This window comes from Garra rufa, chromosome 9 (assembly GCF_049309525.1).
Source record: "Garra rufa chromosome 9, GarRuf1.0, whole genome shotgun sequence".
In the NCBI taxonomy this organism is placed as follows: Eukaryota; Metazoa; Chordata; class Actinopteri; order Cypriniformes; family Cyprinidae; genus Garra; species Garra rufa.
The window spans coordinates 33,387,207-33,410,991 of NC_133369.1; the positions used below are offsets into that span (position 1 = coordinate 33,387,207).

At 40.5% G+C, this 23,785-nt stretch overlaps 1 protein-coding gene across 1 annotated transcript in view; it reads right to left on the minus strand.

Annotated features, from left to right (window-relative positions):
* Positions 1–23,785, minus strand: part of c4b (complement C4B (Chido/Rodgers blood group)) — a 66,124-nt gene that overhangs the window by 34,164 nt on the left and 8,175 nt on the right. Inside the window, exons 4-9 of the mRNA XM_073847832.1 lie at positions 11,503–11,573; positions 10,456–10,544; positions 10,204–10,286; positions 9,620–9,707; positions 9,304–9,424; positions 9,065–9,194 (exon numbers count right to left, since the gene is read on the minus strand). Coding sequence (XP_073703933.1) covers positions 9,065–9,194; positions 9,304–9,424; positions 9,620–9,707; positions 10,204–10,286; positions 10,456–10,544; positions 11,503–11,573 — 582 coding nt within the window. The remainder of the gene's footprint in view (positions 1–9,064; positions 9,195–9,303; positions 9,425–9,619; positions 9,708–10,203; positions 10,287–10,455; positions 10,545–11,502; positions 11,574–23,785) is intronic.

A 23,785-nucleotide genomic window follows, 5' to 3' on the forward strand; every position in this document is an offset into this window, starting at 1 on the left:
ACAGGTGCTGAATTTTCCCAACAGCACAGCAGTAGTGACTTCATGAACTATTTTACTACCAAGAAAGATACTATTAGAGATAAAATTGTAACTATGCAGCCATCCGCTACAGTATCGCATCAGATATACTATAAATCTCCTGAGGAAAAATTCCATACATTTTCAACTATAGGAGAGGAAGAGTTGTACAAACTTATTAAATCATCGAAACCGACAACATGTATGTTAGACCCTATTCCATCTAAGCTACTAAAAGAGATGCTTCCAGAAGTCATAGATCCTCTTCTGAATATTATTAATTCGTCACATTAGGATATGTCCCCAAAACTTTCAAACTGGCTGTTATTAAGCCTCTAATTAAAAAAACCTCAACTTGATCCCAATGAATTAAACAATTACAGACCAATTTCAAATATCCCTTTTCTATCAAAGATACTAGAAAAGGTAGTGTCCTCACAATTGTGTTCTTTTTTAGAGAAAAATGGTATCTGTGAGGATTTCCAGACAGGTTTTAGACCGTATCATAGCACTGAGACTGCTCTTATTAGAGTTACAAATGATCTTCTCCTGTCATCCGATCGTGGATGCATCTCTCTATTAGTACTACTGGATCTTAGTGCTGCGTTTGATACTATTGACCACAATATTCTTTTAAATAGACTTGAAAATTATGTTGGCATTAGTGGTACTGCACTGGCTTGGTTCGAATCGTACTTATCTGACCGGCATCAATTCGTAGCAGTGAATGACGAGGTATCATATCAATCACAAGTGCAGTATGGAGTACCTCAAGGCTCAGTACTAGGGCCATTAATTTTTACACTTTATATGTTACCCTTGGGAGATATCATCAGGAAACATGGTGTTAGCTTTCGCTGTTATGCTGATGATACGCAGCTCTATATTTCTTCATGGCCTGGCGAAACATACCAATTTGAAAAACTAACAGAATGCATAGTTGAAATAAAAAATTGGATGGCAAGAAATTTTTGCTGCTAAATTCTGAAAAAACAGAGGTGTTAATTATTGGACCTAAAACCTCCGCATGTAATAACCTAAAACACAGTCTAATACTCAATGACTGCTCTGTCAATTCATCGTCATCAGTCAGGAACCTAGGTGTGCTATTCGATAGCAATCTTTCCTTCGAAAGCCACATTTCTAGCATTTGCAAAACCGCATTTTTTCATCTAAAAAATATATCAATTATGACCTATGCTCACAATGTCAAATGCAGAAACGTTAATCAATGCGTTCATGACCTCAAGGATAGATTATTGTAATGCTTTATTGGGTGGTTGTTCTGCACGCTTAATAAACAAACTCCAGCTGGTCCAAAATGCAGCAGCTAGAGTTCTTACTAGAACCAGAAAATATGACCATATTAGCCCGTTTCTGTCAGCACTGCACTGGCTCCCTATTAAACATCGTATAGATTTCAAAATCTTGCTAATAACTTATAAAGCCCTGAATGGTTTAGCTCCTCAGTACTTGAGCGAGCTCTTATCATATTATAGTCCCTCACGTCCGCTGCATTCTCAAAATTCCGGCAATTTGATAGTACCTAGAATATCAAAATCAACTGCGGGCGGCAGATCTTTTTCACATTTAGCGCCCAAACTCTGGAACAATCTACCTAACACTGTTCGGGAGGCAGACACACTCTGTCAGTTTAAATCTAGATTAAAGACCCAACTCTTTAACCTGGCCTACACTTAATACACTTAATACATTTCATAATCCAGATCCGTTAAAGGATTGTTAGGCTGCATTATTTAGGTCAACCGGAACCAGGGACACTTCCTATAACACCTGATGTACTCGTTGCATCAGAAGAAGAATGGCATCTACGCTAATATTAGTATCTTTCCTTCTTATTCCGAGGTCACCGTAGCCACCTGTATCCAGATCAGATGGTCACTGCAGTCTCCCGGATCTAGTCCATGCCCATCAGCACCCAGAGATATCTTCTACAGCCCTGAATGTCAGCAGAGACCACATCAAAGACAGATCATCAGTGAAGACCTCATCACCTAGACGGCCATCAGCGCAAGACAGCGAAAACCAGATGAGTCCTCTCCAATCTGATTTTGTGGCAACTTGGAACTCTTGCATCTACATTAATATTAGTCTGTTTGTTTCTTATTCCCAGGTCACCATAGCCACCAGATCCAGTCCGTATCCAGATCAGATGGTCACTGCAGTCCCCCGGATCCAGTCCAAACCTAGAGCAGATGGTGGATCAACACCTACAGCCGAATGTCAGCGGATACCGTGTCAACTAGATGAGCCCCAGAGACAGATCATCAAGAAAGAACTCCTACCCTAAACGGCACAAGGCCATGGGAACCAGATGAGTCCTCCCCAATTTGACTTTGTTGCAATATGGAACTCTTGCATTATTATTGACATTTTATTTTATTATTTTAATACTGTAAGGTTGCTTTGACACAACTTGTATTGTAAAAAGCGCTGTATAAATAATCTTGACTTGACTTGACTCCCGTCGAGAGGCCATAAGTGCAGCGCCCACAATTCCAGTTGAGGGTGCCATAACGTTTTGTTCGCCTGTGTTAAGAGATCTCGTCTCAGTGGAATAGGCCAGGGGGCTGACGATAGCAGCCGAGGCAGGTCTGGGAACCAATGCTGGTTCTGCCAGAATGGGGCCACCAACAGGACTTTGAGTTTTCATTCCCTGACTCGCCTGATGACCTGAGGTATCAGGCCGATCGGGGGAAAATGCGTATAGAAGGAGGCTGGGCCAATCGTGGGCCAGCGCATCCTGATCCTTTGAAAAATAGATTGGGCAATGAAAATTCTGAGGCGAAAAGGTCGACTTTCGCCTTGCCAAAGACAGCCCATATTGCCTGAACTGTTTCAGGATGGAGCTCCGAGATAGCATGTCTGCTCCATGATTCAACCTGCCCGGTACATGCATTGCTTTCAGTGAATGCAGGTTCAGCTGGGCCCATTTCAAGAGACGTTCCACTAGAGTGAACAGACATCTCGATGAAAGACCCCCCTGACGGTTTATGTAGGACACGACTGTCATGCTGTCCGAGCGGACTAAGACGTGATGTCCCTTTAAGACTGGTAGAAGGGTATGAAGGCCTAAACACACTGCTAGCATTTCTAGACAGTTGATGTGAAGGCGGCTTTCCGCTTTCGACCAGCGTCCGAATGCCGGATTGCCGTCGCACAGTGCTCCCCAACCCGTGTTGGAAGCATCTGTCAACACCATCTTCCTTCTGTAGACCGTGTCTAGGGGAACGCCCTGTTCCATTCACTGAGGGTCCTTCCAAGGGGTCAGGGCTGAGACGCAGGCCTGATTCACCTTGACACGCAGGCGCCCCTGACGCCAGGCGTAAGATGGAACTTTCGGTTTCAGCCAATACTGAAGGGGGCGCATGCGCAGCAGGCCCAACTGAAGTACTGGGGATGCAGAAGCCATAAGGCCCACATCTTCTGAAAAGCTTTGAGAGGGCGAAGGGCTCCAACTTTGAAGGAGGCCGCAAGCTTTTGAATAGCCAAGGCTCGTTGCGGCGCAAGGACTGCCTTCATTTGAACAGAGTCGAAAACTGCGCCCAGGAACGAAATGTGTTGGCTGGGGGACAGATTGCTCTTGGCAAAGTTGACCCTGAGTCCCAGGCACTCTTAAGTGGCTGAGGAGAAAGGATTTGTGGTGTATTAGCTCGTCTCTCGATTGGGCCAGAATGAGCCAATCGTCGAGGTAGTTCAGGACGTGAATTCCCAGAGGGGAAAGCGCTGAGTCCATGCACTTTGTAAACGTGCGGGGAGCTAGGGACAGTCCAAAGGGCAGGACCGTGTATTGGTACGCCACTCCCTCGAAGGCGAATCTCAAGAATCACCTGTGATGGGGGGGGGCGATCTGGATATGAAAGTACGCGTCTTTCAGATCCAGGGAACAAAACCAGTCCCCTGGGCGAATTTGTGAGAGGATCTGTTTCAGTGTGATCATTCTGAATGGCCATCTGCTGAGGGCATGATTCAGACGTCTGAGGTCGAGGATGGGCCTTAGAACATCGTCCTTCATGGGAACGAGGAAATAATGACTGTAAAAGCCTGAATCGCTCTGATCTGGGGGAACCGTTTCTACGGCTTCTTTTGCCAGTAAATTCTTCACCTCTGCTCGCAGGACGTCTGTGTCCTTGCTGAGGACTGAGATGGAGACCACTCCGTTGAAGCACGGGGGTCTTCGAGCGAATTGAAGTGTGTAACCTCGTTCTATTATTTCCAGAACCCATTTCGACACTCCGGGGATGGCCTGCCAGGCCTTGGCCTGTGTGACGAGGGGTTGCATTGGTTCGAGCAGCTGACCGCTCGTGGGATCGCTGCTTAACAATAGTGGAAGAGCAAATTTGCTCTTTTTTAGAGAAGGTTTTTTTTTATTTTCTTCGCTATAACAGCGGTAGGCTGTGGGGGCGCTAATAAAACGGGCCCGCGATTCACAGCATTGTTTTGCACAAACATGCAGCCTTCGGCACTCAGAACAGAACGGGGTGAATGAAGTCAAGTCAAGTCAAGTCACCTTAATTTATATAGCGCTTTTAACAATACAGATTGTGTCAAAGCAACTGCACAGTATTTAAACAGCACAATAGTGTGTAAGTAACGCATTATTGTAAATAATCAATTTTCAGTTAAAGGCAGTTCATCAATGAATTCAGTGATATCATCATCCAGTTCAGTTCAAATAGTATACGATATCGCTGGAAAGTGTCCCCAACTAAGCAAGCCAGAGGCGACAGCGGCAAGGAACCAAAACTCCACAGGTGATAGAAATGAAGAAAAAAACCTTGGGAGAAACCAGGCTCAGTCGGGGGACCAGTTCTCCTCTGGCCAGACGAAACCAGCAGTTTGTAACAATGTCTGATTGTAGAGAACTCGTCAGGATCCCGTGGTGTAGCACCGATGGCCGTCTAGGTTGGCAAGGTCTTCATTGATGATCCGTCTCTGGAGCTCATCTGGTTGACATCCACGGCTATTGAAGTCATCTCCAGGTGGTGATCCACGATCTAAGCTGGGTACGGACTGGATCCGGGGGACTGCAGTGACCATCTGATCTGGATACAGGCTGGGTCTGGTGGCTACGGTGACCTCGGAATAAGAATAAAACAGACTAATATTAGCGTAGATGCCATTCTTTTTACGATGCAACGAGTGCATCAGATGTTCTGGGAGGTGTTTTCGGTTCCGGTTGACCTAATTAATGCAGCCTAACAATCCTTTAACGGATTTGAATTATAGGAATGTGTTAATGTTTTTATGTGTAAGACAGGTTAAAGAGATGTGTCTTTAATCTAGATTTAAGATTGTTCCAGAGCTTAGGTGCTAGATAAGAAAATGATCTGCCGCCTGCAGTTGATTTTGATATTCTAGGTATTATCAAATTGCCAGAATTTTGAGAACGCAGCGGACGTGAGGGACTATAATGCGATAGGAGCTCGCTCAAGTACTGAGGAGCTAAACCATTGAGGGCTTTATAAGTAATTAGCAAGATTTTAAAATCTATACGATGTTTTATAGAGAGCCAATGCAGTGCTGACAGAACCAGGCTAATATGGTCATACTTTCTAGTTCTAGTAAGAACTCTAGCTGCTGCATTTTGGACCAGCTGGAGTTTGTTTATTAAGCGTGCAGAACAACCACCCAATAAAGCATTACAATAATCTACCCTTGAGGTCATAAACGCATGAATTAATGTTTCAGCATTTGACATTGATAGCATAGGTCATAATTTCGATATATTTTTAAGATGGAAAAATGCAGTTTTGCAAATGCTAGAAATGTGGCTTTCAAAGGAGAGATTGCTATCGAATAGGACGCCTAGGTTCCTAACTGATGACGACGAATTCACAGAGCAGCCATCTAGTATTAGACTGTGTTTTAGGTTATTACTTGTGGAGGTTTTAGGTCCAATAATTAACACCTCTGTTTTTTCAGAATTTAACAGAAAGAAGTTATTTGCCATCCAGTTTTTAATATCAGCTATGCATTCTGTTAGTTTTTCGAATTGATATGTTTCGCCGGGCTGCGAAGAAATATAGAGCTGAGTATCATCAGTGTAACAATGAAAGCCAACACCATGTTTCCTGATGATATCTCCCAAGGGTAACATGTAAAGTGTAAAAAGTAATGGCCCTAGTACTGAGCCTTGAGGTACTCCATACTGCACTTGCTATTTAAATTATACCTCTTCATTTATTGCCACAAACTGATGATGATCCTTAATGCCTACATAATTTTCATTCTATTTAAAAAAATGTTGTGGTCAATAGTATCAAACGCAGCACTAAGATCCAGTAGCACTAATAGAGAGATGCAACCACGATCGGTTGACAAGAGCAGGTCATTTGTAACTCTAATAAGAGCAGTCTCAGTACTATGATATGGTCTAAAACCTGACTGGAAATCCTCACAGATACCATTTTTCTCTAAGAAGGAGCATAATTGTGAGGATACTACCTTCTTTGACAGAAAAGGGAGATTCGAAATTGGTCTGTAATTAATTAATTCATTGGGGTCAAGTTGTGGTTTTTTAATGAGTGGCTTAATAACAGCCAGTTTGAAGGTTTTGGGGACATATCCTAACGATAGTGACGAATTAATAATATTCAGAAGAGGATCTATGACTTCTGGAAGTACCTCCTTTAGTAGATTAGATGGAATAGGGTCTAACATGCATGTTGTAGGTTTAGATGATTTAACAAGTTTATACAATTCTTCCTCTCCTATAATAGAGAATGAGTGAAATTGTTCCTCAGGAGATCTACAGCGCATTATCTGATGCGATACTGTAGTGGGCGGCTGTATGGTTACAATTTTATCTGTAATAGTGTCTATCTTGGAGGTAAAGTAGTTCATAAAATCATTATTGCTGTGCTGTTGGGAAATGTCTGCACCTGTTGCTGCTATATTTTTTGTTAATTTAACCACAGTATTGAACAAATACCTAGGGTTATGTTTGTTTTCTTCTAAGAGAGACGAAAAGTAATCCGATCTGGCAGTTTTTAATGCTTTTCTATAAGATAAGCTACATTCACGCCAAGCAGTACAAAAAACGTCTAGTTTTGTTTTCCTCCAGCTGCCAGTGCCGGTCACGCTGGGTTGTGTAGATGGAAAGGGGGCGGGGTCATGCGGGTCGAGCCCGACAGCTCTTCTCCATCCGATGCAGCCAATGACATGCTGTCATCCATTGCTTCGCACTCGCTCCCTCCAAACGAGACCAGATCGGTCGCAGCCGCAGAGGGACGCTGGTCTGGGTGAACGAAGAGAACGGGCGAGTCCTCCCTATGTGGTGAGAGTGAGCCACGCGGGGGCTCAGCCGGCGTGGGCTCATTCAACACCGTGCGCTGTAATCCTCTGCCCCGCTGCTTTTTTCTCACAGGCTCCTGTGAGGAAGAAACCGGGAGGGCGCGAGGGGCGGAGTCACTTTCTGAAAAGAAAGCTATCCGCGAGCGCAGAGAGGTGAGACTCATATTCCCGCAATGGGAACATTCCATCTCGGTGAGCGCAGCCTCAGCGTGGGCGGGGCCCAAACATGAGACGCACTCGCCGTGACCGTCAGCGGAGTGCAGAGGGGCTCTGCATGAGCGACAGAAACGGCGCGGCATTTGCAACAACTCCAAATATAGAAATTTGCTCTTTGGACCTTGGTAGCCGTAGATCGCCGGATAGCGGCAGGGAATCCGGACCGCAGCTGCTGCAGGCAGGGCGCACGTGAGGGCGGAGAGTCAGCCGAGCAGGAGGAGGATCCGCTGCGAGGGCTCGTTCCACGGCGAATGGCTTCTTCCGAGGCTTGAAGGTATCTTCTTATTGAGAGCGAAGTCAGTCTCTACGAGCTGTAATCGTCGCTGAAGGAGAAGGATCTGAGATCCCATGGCGAAATGCGCGCTTATATAGCCAGTTACTCCGCCTATTCTGGTGGAATTTGGCGTGAGCTTTCACCATAGGTTCGTGCAGCTCCGCTGCCGAGCCGTAGGTTCGTTTTTTACTCACTGCACGAACCAATGGCCGTGCAGTAACACTGCGTTATTGAAATGCTTCAGTCTCGGAGAAAAAGGAGTTTTCCCCAAAGCGTCTTTCAGACGCAGTACGAGTGAAGTATCGAGAGGGAACACTCAACAGCAACAAAATAAAGAAAGTAAGCAAGATATTTTGCTGTAGTAAGAAGGTTTTCTTGTTTCAGTTTCATAGCTGAGTTAAAATTAAGTGCAACATGAGTCACAAAGTGTGGTAAATTTCAAATAAATTCATATAAAACAATATTAAAAAAATCTTTATATCAGATTTCAGAGTATTTGGTTCATGTTTCTCTGACATTGCAGAGGTTTATTTTCCATTTTATAACAAGTGTACAGTTGTACAGTTTTGTTTTTTGCGTCTTAAAACATTTTTATATGTTCTGTATCACTCTGTGTTTGTTTCCTTTTGTTTAGAATATAGCTGAACCTTTAAATCTGCTTTGTAAAAGTTTTACGAGGCATAAATAGTCTTCATTTTAGAAAAGCTCACAAAAATAGATAACTGACAACTACTAAATGTTTTATACCCACCTGAATTAACCATGATTTACAGTAAGAATATGTGTTAATAAAGCATTTATTAACACACTGAGTAACTATTGTCTAAATAATATGTAGAAATGTGTATTTAAAGTTTATTAATCATTTAGTTACACTTTCTAAATTATTGTATGAATCTCTGACAACTCCGAAATTACTGGTCTGTTAATAATAATAAAATACTTCATTTATAAATGATTATTTGATCATTAATAAATTACGAAAATGCAATTATTAAAAACATAGATATACTTATTAATCAGGAACAAAACATTCATAGCTGGATTTATAAACTGCTTACTGATGTGGGGATACTGCTTTATAAATGATGAATTGACTATTTACTAATGCTTAACTAATGGTAGTGTAGTGTGTAGTTATTATAAAGTGTTACTGAACTAACTTATAAACTAAGAAATGTTGTAAATTCTATCTAGCGAAAAACCAGTTCAATGAACTTGATCTTAAAATATGATTACTTAAAATATCTGTTACAATGACAGCAATATAGAATTGGGCCCGAGGCGCTGCCAATTCGCCTAATGCTGAATTCAGTTTTTCTTTGAGGTCTGAGATTTGAACTGTAACCTCAGCAAGGCCTTTTTTCACCTAAAAAAGGAGAAAACACAATATTAAACAGTGATCAGTAAGTATAGTAATCTGTTAATGCACTTACTTATTCATCTTGGACAGTCAAGAAGTGATGGTTTCTACTTACAGATCCTGTTTTCTCTAGTCCCTTGATGAATTCGATTTCTCCAGCACTATTCTCTGACTTGTCTTTTTTTATCCCGAATCGACAGTGGTAACCACCCTCAATGACCTTGCCATACGTGTATCTTTCAAATGATTAAACAACAACAACAAAAAGTAAAATTTACAATTTTTATTTTATTTTATGTTAATACATTTAAAGGAATAGTACACCCTATACAGGTTTGGAATAGCATAAGGATGAGTAAATAATGACACAATTCCTAATTTGGGGTGAACTATCTATTTAAGACCATTATTTGATCTGAATGTGAACTTACGAGGCTTTAATAGTGAATATAAATGTCTCATCATTCACAAGCAGAAAGGCTTTCTCTGAATGAATAGAAACTCCAAAGCTGGGAAGAACTGACACAAAGGCATTGTATTTGAGTTAGATGCAATACAATATCTGAAAATAAAAGATTTGTATAATAACAAGACAATAGTAAGCAGCACAGGTATATTTGTAGCATTAGCCGTTGTATGGGTCAAAATGACAGTTTTTTTTTTTTATGCCAAAAATCATTATTATATAAGTAAAAATCATGTTACATAAAGATATTTTGTAAAGTTCCTACCGTAAATATATCAAAACTTAATTTTTGATTAGTAATATGCATTTCTAAGAAATTTATTTGGGCAACTTTAAAGGAGATTTTCTCAGTATTTAGATTTTTTTTTTGCACACTTAGATTCCAGATTTTTAAATAATTGTATCTTATCACAATATTTTCCTATCCCAACAAAACATACATCAATGGAAAGCTTATTTATTCAGCTTTCAGATATATAAATTGACCCTTCTTGTTTTGTGGTCCAGGGTCACATGTGAATGTGAATCCTATTGTTCAGTTTCACTTACCAAACTTCTGGACTTTAAACTCACGCACTGCAGCATTTTCCTCGTCACCTTTGTAGTGTGCTTTAATCTTCCATACACCAGGTCTGAAGAGATTGAATTAAAAGTCTTATAGGCTGATATAAATACAGCAGCTTCAGAATGGTGTCATATTAAAAGAGTTAAGAGCATGACAATATTTATTTTGCTATTTTTTTTTTTTTTTTTTTTTGCTACAAGGTTTTTATAGAAAATGAGATTGACATTGAAATACACCTTGAAATATCAGGGATGTGGTAGTCTTTTGACAGAATGCCATCTTCAACTTTGTACATCGAATTCTTGACCTTGTTCCCATCAGCATTCTAAGGATATAATAATAATTATTATTATTTAGGGCACCTTTCAAATCACACAAGGTCACTGTACATCAGGAACAATAAATAAAACAACAATAAATAGCAATATCAATGAACCATAAAAAGAGAAGCAGCAGTTACAAAATGACAACAATAAAATAACAATAGGCAAGAAGAAAAAGAGACAGAAAAAAATGCTAGATTTGATTGTAGACAGTAATCATGTAGGATAAGCTATTCTGAATAAGTGAGTTTAGAGTTTAGTTTCAAACTGGGATAACAAGTCTAAGATACTCATGTTAGCTGGAAGAGAATTCCAAAGGCGAGGGGCAGCATGGCTAAAGGCTCTATGACTGAAGAAAAATGAAACGATCAAGAAGGAGTGTAGGGGTAAATGAGATCTGAGAGGTTAGGTGGAACAAGGTTTTTAATACAAATTTAAAAGATATTACCAAGTAAAAGAAGATAGATTAGAAACAATAGAGGACCCAGGGCAGAACCTTGAGGGACGCCACAGCTAACAGAAAAGGGTTGGGAATTAAAACTTTTTGGTTGTATGAACTGTGTATGGTTAGAAAGGTATGAAGTAAACCAGGCGAGAGGAATACCAAAGATGCCAATAGCAGATAAACGGTTCAACAAAATATTGTGTGAAATGATGTCAAAAGATATAGATGAAGGACATTTAGACAGGGCTCCTCAATTTCTCGATTTGCTCAATAAATGTTAGCAAGAACTGAAGCTGAAGTTTCTGTAACACTTTATTTTACAGTGTTCTTGTTACACATGCTACAGGTAATTACTGTAGTAAATGAAGCATAATTAAATGCAACTACCCCTAAACCAGGCCTAACCCTAACCCTTAAGTACACATTGTTAATTAATATTACTCAGTACTTAAATGTACAATTATACTGTAATAAGGACACTGTAAAATAAAGTGTAACCACACTTTATTACTTACATATATGTAGACATGAACTGTCTCTGATTTTGGTCTCATGGAGTGATCCAGAGTGAAGATCCTGAACCAAACTGGGAAACACACAAAACCAGGTTAAATACACAACAGAAAAATACATACGACCCAGCTAACAAATTTAGGATCCCAGAACTTTCCCACAATGTTAGTTTCTGGTTCCCAGAACATTATTTTTTTATATAAAAAAATTAATAATTTCAACTGAAACAGGAAGTGTCACATGTTCATTGTGTTTTTAGTTCAGTTTTCATTGCTTTAGTCCCTGTGAGCTAGTTTTCCTGAGTTGCCCTGATTAGTTAATTCTATGCACCTGTGTCTTGTTAATTATCCTCATTAGTCCTTTTGTTTAGTATTTATAGCCCTGCCTTTTCTCAGTTCTTTTGTATTGTCTGCATTGTTGTAAGAGGTTGTTTTCTTCTTTGTTTGCCATTTGGATTTATTAAATGTATTTGTTTTGACTTCCTGGCTCCTTCGAGATTCTTACCCCAACAACCCATGACAGGAAGAGAGGGCGTGACATATCAAGACATATCAATATCAAGTTTTGTTTATATTAGCTTTGACCAGAGCCATTGACCCTGTTGAAAAAATCCAGCATATGCTGGTTAGGTAGGTTTTGATGCTGGGATGCTGGTTAGGTAGGTTTTGATGCTGCATGGTTTAAGCTGGTCCTTTGCTTGTTTATTCTGGTCCTTTTGCTGGTTTATGCACATGACCAGCTAAAGACCAGCATAAACCAAACAAAAGACCACCATAAAACACCTAAGGATCAGCTTTAACCAGCATGCCAGTATAAAAAAACTACTGTACCTAACCAGCACATGTTGGTTATTCAACAGGGGAGCTCAGTAAAGCCGCATATGTTAAGTATAGTAAGCGGCATGGAAATAATCTGTATAGATGCCTAATTAGTATTATAAAAACCAGATCTTGTTATTATCTATTGTTTAATGAACAAAAGTAATCTGACCACATCAACCACCATATGTAAGATTAAATTTGTTCATTAATATGTAAGATTATGGTAGGCCTAAATTGCTTCAGCACTAAATAAAAATGACTTCCACACAATTTATGGTTTTTAAAATGTGTCATTTACTCACAGAAAAAAATTAATAAACAATTACTTGACTTACTTGAATTACTTGATGCCAGTACATTCATCTCTTACCACTGAAGTGTGCAGTTTGTTTAGCCGGACATTCTTCTTGTTCTTGGACATTCAGCTAGTGTTGATTAACTTCTTGACTAACTTGTGTTCTCTTCAGTTAGGGATGTCATATTTACTCTTATACCTACATTAATTTTATGTAATAATTCAGTAAAGAGATCGACAATCGAATGAGTCAGTCAGCCAGTAAAACAAAACCGCTAATTTTTAAATTCTATGAGCCCACGGCTCTCTGTGGAAGACTTGTGAAAGCGCATGCTGAAAAAAAGCCTGCAGATCAGAGGCACGCAGTAAATGAAGATGAAACAAACCAACAAATTTATGATTTCTGTTCTCCCTTTATGCTTAACCCTGGCTTAATAGTATCATTTAAAATATTTAAAAATTTTTATTGATCTAATTTCTATATTTAATTTTTTCTGCAACTAGGAAATGTTCTGTATGTTAGTTTTAAGAAAAAAAAAAGGTAATCACCCTTCAATGTTCTGGGAATGTTATTTTTTGGTTGCAAAATAATAAACTAAAAATAACCATTAAGGAACGTTATTTGTAGGTTTTTAAAAAATAACCACCCTGCAACATTCAGTGAACGTTTTTTTTATGGTTGCAAAAAAATTATAAAACCTTAAAAGAACGTTTCTAGATAATAATTTTTTGGTTCTCAAAAAACAAAATAAAAGAAACAAACAACAACAACAAAAAAACCTTAACCAAAAACATCTCAGGTTACGCATGTAACCATGGTTCACTGAGAATAGGGAACAAGACGCTGCGTCCTCTAGAGGCCGCTTGGGGAACTGCCTTCAGAATGACCAGTTCTGAAGCATGAATGAAAAAAATTATATTGAACTTGACATTGGCATCCACTTCTTTGTCTGAAGGAGATGCAAGCAGGAACGCCTGAAGCATGGCCAGGGGATGCAGCATCTCGTTCCCCATTCTCAGGGAACCATGGTTACATGCCTAACCTGAGACGTTCCCTCTAGAGGCCGCTTGGGGAACAATATACCAATGCCACCATGCTGAGGGATGAGTGCCCAATTGACTGGATTTGAAGAATCAAAGGAACATCATCCCTGCCCCAGCAAAATCGCTGTGGTCAGAGCCCGAGCCACAAACATTTCCAGGCCAACACTTAGGAGTGGAGGTCTCAGCATAACGACTCTCTAAACAAGAGGAGACCTGACTATACTCAACGCTAGAGATGGTAGTGAGGCTCACAATGGAACCTACATACCACTGCTCCGGGTGTGTTCACGGTGTGTGTGTGTTCACTACTGTGTGTCTGCACTTGGATGGGTTAAGAGCACACATTCCGAGTATGGATCACCATACTTGGCCACAGGTCATGTCCTTTCCTTTCCTTTTTTGGACTGACTCTCTAACAAGAGGAAGCCTATAACTCTCAAATCTGGTAAGGGGCTCCTGAGAGTGGAGGCTTTAACAAGAGGATTCTCTAAAATGAGAGGAAGCCTAACAACACTCAATCCTGGTAGGGAGAACTCTTAAGAGTGGAGGTCTCAGCATAACGACTCTCTAAGCGAGAGGAGACCTAGCTACACTCAACGCCAGAGGCAGTTAGTGAGGCTTAAAGAGCCTACAAACTCATAATACTGCCAAAGACAGAGCTCTGAAGGGCGGAGACTTCAGGAAGATGACTGTCTTAACCCTTTCACACGTGAGTTTCAAATATTCTAGCTGACCTCCCAGGGTGAGTTTTTTTTAGGCGACCATTATTTTAGAATGTTTCACCTTACTATTTTCATGGCGATGCGTCATGTGACACACCACAGCCACAATAGAGCTGTAAGAAACATCGCTTTTATTTCATTTTTCCTTTTTTATTATTAATATACACAAGCATGCTCACTATATTATGAAATATCTGATATTCCAATTTTGAAATATGTGCAAGTAAATGTTTTTAAAAGTTAAAACACTTTAACTTTAACTTAATGACCGCATTAGTTGATCTATACTAGGTGTTAAGCACCGCCGTGTTTGTTTGCGCTGAATCCAAGCTGTGGGATTTACAACACGCAAATTCATCCTCTCTTTCCAAAAGACATTAAAGTAAGTCTCTGGTGAGCTGGGAGAAGAGCACAGTAAACTTTATAGTTACCTACACAATCTGTATATGATATCAATAAAATATGTTGTAAAATATGTTTACATTTATTCATTTGGCAGACAATTGGGGAATACAACAAGTGATAGATCCTAAGGAGGCAGATCGACATAGGAAGTGCTCATAATACCATATCAGGCATTGTTAGATGAGTACAGGCTAGAAAGGGAAAAATAAGAAAAAGAGGAGAATTTTTGTTTTTTTTTATTGAGTCAAATAGTATTGAAAGAGATGGTTTTTCTGCAGTCGCTTGAAAACTGTCAAGGAGTCTGCATTCCGGATAGGGGTGGGAAGATTGTTCCACCAGGCAAGAACGGTGAACGAAAATGTTCTGGAAAGTGTTTTCATGCCTCTCTGTGGTGGTACAATGAGGCGTCTCTCACTAGAGGGTCTCAGATATCTGGAGGGAGTGTAGATTCGTAGTAGTCAATGGAGGTAGGCGGGGGATAAGCCTGTGGCTGTTCTATATGCTAGCATCAGTGTCTTGAATTTGATGTGAGCCATGACCGGTAACCAATGCAGGGTGACAAAGAGAGGTGTGACATGGGCCCTTTTGGGCTCATAGAAGACCAGTCGTGCTGCTGCATTCTGAATCATTTGTAGAGGTTTAATTGTACAAGCTAAAAGAGCATTGCAGTAGTCCAGCCTAGAAATGACCAGGGCCTGGACGAGGAGTTGTGCAGCATGCTCTGTTAGGAAGGACCTGAGACATCAGCATGTATTTTACAAACTATAAATGTATGGTTTTGCTAGTATGTATGTGTATTTAAATGTCTGAAACCTAAAATAAGCATTATATGGTTGAAAACACTTAATAGTTGTGATAATATGGCAAGCACTCAGCGTGTCCGATCTGGCTCAAATCGCCAAAACAGATTTGAATTCAGCAGTTGATCATGTGATCGTACGTGTTAAAGGGTTAAATGAGAGGAAGCCTAACAACACTTAATCCTGGTAGGGGAACTCTAAAGAGTGGAGGTCTCAGCATAACGACTCTCTAAACAAGAGGAAACCTGACTACACTCAACGCTAGAGAAGTAGCAAAACTCACATAAGAGCCTACATACTAAAAGCTGAACTCTGGAGAGTGGAGGTTTCAGCAGAATGACTGAACACTCAAACCTGGTAAGGGAACTCTTAAGAGTGGAGGTCTCAGCATAGTGAATCTCTAAAATTAGGGAACCTGACTACACTTAACACCTAAACAGGCTCAAGAAAGAGCCTACACATTATAACCATCTCAGTGGAGCTCCGGAGAGTAGAGGCTTCAGCAGGGCGACTCTCTGAAATGAGAGGAAGCCTAACAACACTCAACGTTAGAGAAATAGCAAGGCTCACAAAAAGACCGGTGAGGTATAAAGGATTTATATGCGAGATCAAGTGAGATGTTTCCTTTAGTGGCTTGGATGGCAGAGCCTTCAACGTCGATGTCACCCCAGCCGAGAGATAGCTTGCATGCGTCTCTTCAATAGGGGGCATCGACGCATATCCATGCTCACGCATCCCCTCGACATCAGCATACTTAGCATGCTGGTATCAGTGAATGTGGGCTGAATACAGTCTATCCCATGCCCTCTCGATCTCGTTATGAAGATCTGGAAAGAATGGGAGGCTCACAGGATCTGAACGGTTGTGGCCAGAAAGAAATCGCTCATCAAGTCTACTGCGAGCAATTTCCTCTTTTTCCACGCCTCCACTGCAGATCTAATCTAACATTAGCGTAATCCATAACAGACAGAAGCTCATCATACGCAGATCAGGCAGGCTGAGAGAGCTCAGAAATAACCTCTTTACCCTCATCAACCAAATCCTGCACACCCCAGCTGGAAGCCAGTAGAGCACTTCCTGCTGGATCAGAGGATGCAAGAGACATTACATCCTCTTCCCGCAGCTCACCCTCATCAGCTGCTCACGAGCATGAAAGATTAACACCTCTCTCAAACTCGTCAGCAAGCTCCACCTGCGATCCCCACAATCTGAGTCTCTTTAAAGAGAAGCGTTCACAATGAACGCACTCTGTTCTCTCGAGAACAGAGCGTGCATGCTCTTCGCCCAAACACATAACGCATAGGTTGTGCACGTCATCTGGTGTCAGACATCACTGACACAGATCTGCACACGTCCTAAAATGCTTTACCACAAAAGTATGTATTCCACAGGTGCCCTTTTATACCAGCAGTCGTCTTATTGGTTATGTCATACACTGCCGCCTGCCAATGTCAAGTTTATTGTCATTTTTTCATTCAAGCTTTAGAACCGGTCATGCTGAAGGCAATTCCTCAAGCGGCCTCTAGAGGACGCAGTGCGAGATCCCTTTCGAAAGGGAACTAATGTTAGAGAAACATTCTGTGTTTGCTGGAAAGGGACCATTAACATGTGATGTTCTATACTTATTTTATGCTTCTATATTTTATTTTAGCAAAGAGTTTTTTTTGGAATTGTGGACCAGCATGTGTTCAGTTCTGTCTTTTCTTAATATTTGAATGTGTTTCTTCATCTATTTGCTTACACTGTTTTGAACTATGAACTAATGGTCATGTTTGTTGTTGTATGGTCTGGTTGGAGCGGCGCCATGTAAAGACGTAGAGTTGCTGAGCTCCTCACGAGGAACTTAAAATTTTGTTTATATCGCTCTTAATCATCAACATTATCTTGCTAAATCTGCCTTTATTGGATATTAAGTGCCTAATAGTCGGAGTCCTGCTGTTTCGAACAAAGATTGACTTTTTGAAGCAAGATGAACAAGAGTCGGAGCAGCCGCAGAGATGTAGAAACTGCTAGCCATCATGCTAATGCTAGCTCCGAACTGCATTCGGCTTCAAAGAAAGAAACGGTCCCAGCGAGTGACAACAGCGCGGTTCTTCAAGCAATTAATTCATTAAAAGAGGACTTGATTTCAAAAATAGAAGAAAAGGCCGCTGCTCAATCGAATGAGCTTTGCAGTCAAATTGATCAGCTCCGAACCGAGCTACGCAGCGCCATTGAGCACGTTAATGCCAGAGTGGAAGCAGCGGAGGAGCGGGTGACCGGACTGGAGTCTGCCTTGGGAGGCTATTCGGACTCTATCACTACATTGGAAAAGGAGTTTAATGCCATGAAAAAGGAGCTGGCCCTGCTGAGAGAACGGAGTGAAAATCTTCGCATTACGGGAGTTAAAGAGGGGCGAGAGCACGGTGAACGTATATCTGAGTTTGTAGCTGGCCTCCTGAAAGATGCCCTGAACCTTGAGAAGGCTCCACTTTTGGACCGGGCTCATCGCACTCTTCGCAGCAAACCAATTAACGACAATGAACCGCCGCGCGCCTTTGTGGTGAGATGTCATTATTTCTCTGAAAAAGAGGGCATCTTGAAAAAAGCCATAGAAATGAAGATAATCACCACAACCCACGGAGATCGAATACGGATCCTTCCCGACTTCACCCAGGCAGTGAGCAAGCAGCGAGCAGCTTTCAACAAGGCAAGGGGTTTACTTCGCAGTTGTGAGGGGGTTCGTTCGTACCCTGCAATCTTGCGAATCACGACACAGGACGGACGGGAAAACAGCTTCAAGGACGCGGTGAAAGCTAAAGACTTCATCCTGAAGTACCTTAAGTGCAAAGATAAGTGACGATCGTGTACATACCAGCGGCTAGCGATTGGTCGAGCAGCAGGACGATGAGTATGTAGTGTAAATTCAGGATCACATTATGTAAGTTTGCCATAATCTCTGACTTCAAATTTAAGTTAAATGTCTGCGTATTATTTTTGTTATGGTAACACCTAATTTCAGCACTTGGGTAATGGTCAGCAGATAGACAGTAATCTTCAGCAACTAGGCTACTAAAGACTGAATAAGGAAGTTTGGTATGAATGACGTTTAACTTAGTATAATGTGATTCCCCTGTTCTTCTTTTGATCATCATTGTAATATGTTCATTATTATCATTTCTGAGGTTTAGTTTGTGCCAGTTCTGGGGCAGCTTTGTTGCTGAATAACTGCAAAAGCTCTATAACATGTTTTCCAAGTGAGGGCTCACATGGTAAGCTATTAAGGAGTGGAAATAGCTGGAAGAGCTTGCGGGTTCATATGCAAGGAGTTAATATTATGTTGTTTTTGTATTGTTAGTTGTCATACACTGTGTGTGTTCATAAATGTTAAGTTCATGTACCTTACACCCCCCCCCCCTTTTTTTTCTCTTCATTCTCTCATCGAAGAGGCCCTATGGTAGTACAGTTGAGAAGTATTTGCGATGGCCTAGATCACCCAGTAAAGAGAAATCAGGTTTTCACACATCTTAATAAATTAAAATCTGATATAGTGTATTTGCAAGAGACTCATCTGCTGAACAAAGACCATCCAAACTTCACAGAAGAGGCTTTACGCAGATATTCCATTCTAATTTTAATAGTAAAAGCAGGGGAGTTGCCGTGCTTATACATAAGAATGTGCAGTTTGTTAAGGAGACAACTGTGATGGATAAAAATGGCAGGTACGTAATAATTCAGGGTAAACTTTTTAACATGCCCGTGGTCCTGGCCAATGTTTACACACCTAACTGGGACAACGTACAATTTTTCAGTGACTTCTTTTCACTTTTGCCTAGCTTAGACACATATAATTTAATTTTAGGAGGTGATTTAAATTGTGTCCTACACCCAGTTTTGGACCGCTCTAGTTCTACAACTATTACAGCAAGTTAGTCAGCACAGTGTATCAACTCCTTTCTCCAGACATATGGTGTAAGTGACCCCTGGAGGTTTAAGTATCCATCATCCAAGCAGTTTTCCTTTTATTCACCAGTACATCAAACTTATTCCAGGATTGACTATTTTCTCCTGGACAGAAAGTTACTCCCCTTAATGTCGCAAGTGGAGTATGGCAGCATTGTTATTTCAGACCATAGTCCAGTATCACTAAAGCTTTGTTTCCCAGGTAATGTTCTCCCCAAACGTATATGGCGTTTTAACTCAAGAATTTTGGCAGATGACGATTTTGTAAAATTCATAGATGCTCAAATTGATTTCTTTCTTGATACAAATGAATCCCAAGAAATAAGTTATAGCATTTTATGGGATACTTTGAAAGCGTATTTGAGGGGACAAATTATTTCATATCAAGCAAGTGCAAATAAAAATAAATCAAAGCGGATTACAGAAATCATGAATAAAATAAATACGATTGATCAGTTGCAGTCAACGTCGCCTTCCATAGAACTGCACAAAGAAAGACTCCTGCTTCAAGCTGAATTTGATTCTCTATCCAATCAGCATGCAGAAGATCTTCACTTGAGGTCACACCAGACTCACTATGAGCATGGCGAACGAGCTGGCAGGTTTTTGTGTTATCAATTGAAACAATCTGCAGCAGCGGGTTTTATAACTGAAATCAGAAACAGTGATGGCAACATTATTACTGATCAACAGGAAATTAATGACCAGTTTAAATCTTTTTACGAAACTCTTTACAGTTCTGAGGTGAGCGATTCTGAACGAATAGAGGATTTTTATAGTAACTTAGAAATGCCATCCCTCGGGGATTCAGATAAATGTACTATAGAAGATTGATTTGAGATGGATAGTGCAATTAAGAAATTAAAATCTGGAAAAGTGCCAGGCCCTGACAGCTATCCAGCCGAGTTTTACAAGAAGTTTTATACCAAATTAGCACCTCTGTTGTGTAAGGTATTTGAGGAGGCCCTTGTTTCAAATGCTCTCCCCCTATCCATGACACAGGCGGTTATATCGGTTCTTTCTTAAAAAGGATAAGGATCCGTTAAAGTGTGAATCTTATCGCCCGATCAGCTTACTTTGCTGTGATTATAAAATCCTGGCTAAAGTGCTGGCAATCAGAATTGAGCCAGTCATGAGGAAAATAATTAATCCAGATCAAACTGGTTTTATTACTGGGAGGCAGTTATCTTACAATCTTTGTCGCTTATTTAATGTAATCTACTCACCCAAAAATAATATTAATCCGGATATCTTAATATCCTTAGATGCCCACAAAGCATTTGATAGGATTGAATATAGGTATCTACTCGCAACACTTAGAAAGTTTGGCTTTGGCCCTGTGTTCTGTTCTTGGATTAAAATTCTGTATACTAGGCCTCAAGCATCCATTCGAACAAGTAACATAATTTCTAAGTGCTTTCCACTCTCTAGGGGGACAAGGCAGGGTTGCCCTCTGTCCCCCCTGCTTTTTGATATTGCCATCGAGCCTCTCGCAATCCTGTTAAGAAACACAGGTGACTTGCCCGGAATATTCAGGGAGGGACATAAGCATAAATTGTTGCTTTATGCAGACGATCTACTCCTCTTCCTGTCTAACCCAGATTCCTCTTAAAGGCCCTTAAAATTATTTCAGATTTTGGAAATATTTCGGGATACAAAATTAATGTAGCAAAGAGTCTTCTTTTCCCTATCAATGAAAGTGCACAACAAATGTCTTTCCAATCCTTTCCATTTTCAGTAAGCTTCGATAAATTTCTCTATCTAGGTGTGAGTGTAACATGCAGATATAAGGATTTGTTCAATAGTAATTTCAAAACAGCACTGGACAAAGCCAAGCGAGACGTGGTACGATGGTCAACCCTTCCTTTGTCTTTGGCTGGGAAGATTAACTCAATTAAAATGACAATACTACCAAGATTATTGTTTTTATTTCAGGCTGTGCCTGTTTTTATTCCCAAATCATTTTTCAAGGATCTGAATAATTGTATTTCCATTTTTCTTTGGGATAAGAAAATTCCTCGTATAAGAAAAGAATATCTGGAAAGAAAGAAGGAAGAGGGTGGATTGGCAATGCCAAATTTTTTATATTACTACTGGGCAGCCAACCTGCACAAACTGACATTCTGGCTTTCTGATACAGTATGTCAAGTGATGAAGCTCCACTTTGGTTACTGATGGAGCAACATGCATGTCTTTACGTTCACTGCTATGTGCTCCAATCCCAGTGAGCAAACACTATTCTACGAATAACCCAATTATCTGTGGATCACTCAGAATATGGTCACAGTTCAGACTTCACTTCAATAGTAAACAAGCGTTGCTTTCTGCTCCTATCCTGTTGAATCCTTTGTTTCCACCTTCTCTTATAGATTCAGCATTTCAATTGTGGTCCAGAAACGGAATTATTTGTGTTAAGGACCTTTTTAAAGATGGTATATTTATTTCATTTCAACAGCTAAGAACGGACTTTGAGATCCCTTTTTTTAGGTACTTACAGGTCCGTAGCTTCATTAAAAAACACTTCTCTCCTTCCTTGAACCAACCAGAAGGGGGCTGGATAGATGAGTTGTTAAATATGGACCCTTTTCAAAGGGGCATGATGTCTACTCTATACGAGATTATTCAAAGAACCGCCTCCCCATCTCTAGATCATATAAGGAGGCAATGGAAGGAGGAACTGGGAATAGAGATATCAGATACAGCCTGGCAGTGTGCAATAGAATTGATACATTCATCTTCTGTATGTATCAGACACAGACTTTTACAGTTCAAGGTGCTTCATAGGCTCCATTTGTCTAGGAGCAAGCTGGCTAAAATGTATTCAGGGTCAGACTCATCTTGCCCCAGATGTGGTTTGGAACCAGCAGACCTAAGTCATATGTTCTGGGGATGCCCCAGATTAAAAAGTTTTTGGATGGAAATCTTCAGAACATTTTCATCTATATTTAATAAAGATATAGACCCTAATCCCTTGACTTCCATTTTCGGTGTAGTGCCGGAAGAAACACACTTATCAGCCAATCAGCTAGAAATGATTGCCTTTTCCTCATTGTTGGCTAGACGCCTGATTCTTCGAGGCCACCATCTCACAAACACTGGGTTTTAGAGGTGATGTCTTATCTTAAACTTGAGCATCTTAAGTATACTATTCGAGGCTCCTCTGGAAAGTTCTATAGGGTCTGGCAGCCCTTCTTATCTTACATTGAGTCATCATGGGCTACTTTTCCATAATTGATCAGAATTGACTTAACCCCCCCCCCCTTTTATTTTTTATTTTTTTATTATTATTTATTTATTTATTTATTTTTCTCTCCCTGATGTGGGTGTATATGTGTTTGTAGTTGTGTTTCGTGTTTTGGCGTGAAATATGTGAGTTAAGAACAATGTTGTATATGTTGGTTGTGATCAATAAAATCAATAAAAATAAAAATCAATAAAAATATTTTGAATAATGTTTGTTGTTGTATATACAGTGCCTTGCGAAAGTATTCTTACCTCTTAATTTTTTTTTCATCAGTTTGTTATGCTGCCTTATGTTAAACTGTTTTAAATTACATTTTTGCTACATCAATCTACACTTCATGCACCATAATGAAAAAGCAAAAACACAATTGTCACAGCTTCAGAAATTTTGTAAATAATAATAATAATAATAATAATAATAATAAAACTGATATAAGTACATTGCAAGTAGTCATACCCAGTACTAAGTTAGATGACCTTTACAGCCTCAAGTCTTTGTGGGTATGATGCAACTGTCACGGTTCTCACATCTGCCGTTGTCCTCATGTCGCGTGATCTGTGTGTGCGTGTGTGTGTGTGTGTGTGTGTGTGTGTGTGTGTGTGTGTGTGTGTGTGTGTGTTTACGTTGTGCGTCACGCTCATTCAGCGCAGCTGCCAATCAGTCCTGCACCAGCTGTCTCTCATTCTCTCCGGCTACATATACTCACCTCAATCTCTTCTCCCCCGTCTGACAGTTCACTCTGGATTCAGGATTTTGGATGTACGTTTGGGTTTTGTCTTCGTCTTGTGATCATCGTGTTGGTTTGTGTTCGTTGTGGGATCGCACCGGGATTCACGCCTTCACCACTGGACACCACGCATCATCTTCACCAGCCATCTAGCCCTTGTGCCACCCAGCCGGGAGATCGTCATCATCACCACCACCATCTGTATCATCTCTTTTCAATAAACCTGGTTTTTCACATTGCACTTGCTTCCTTCACTTTATTACCATTACAGCAACAAGCTTTGCA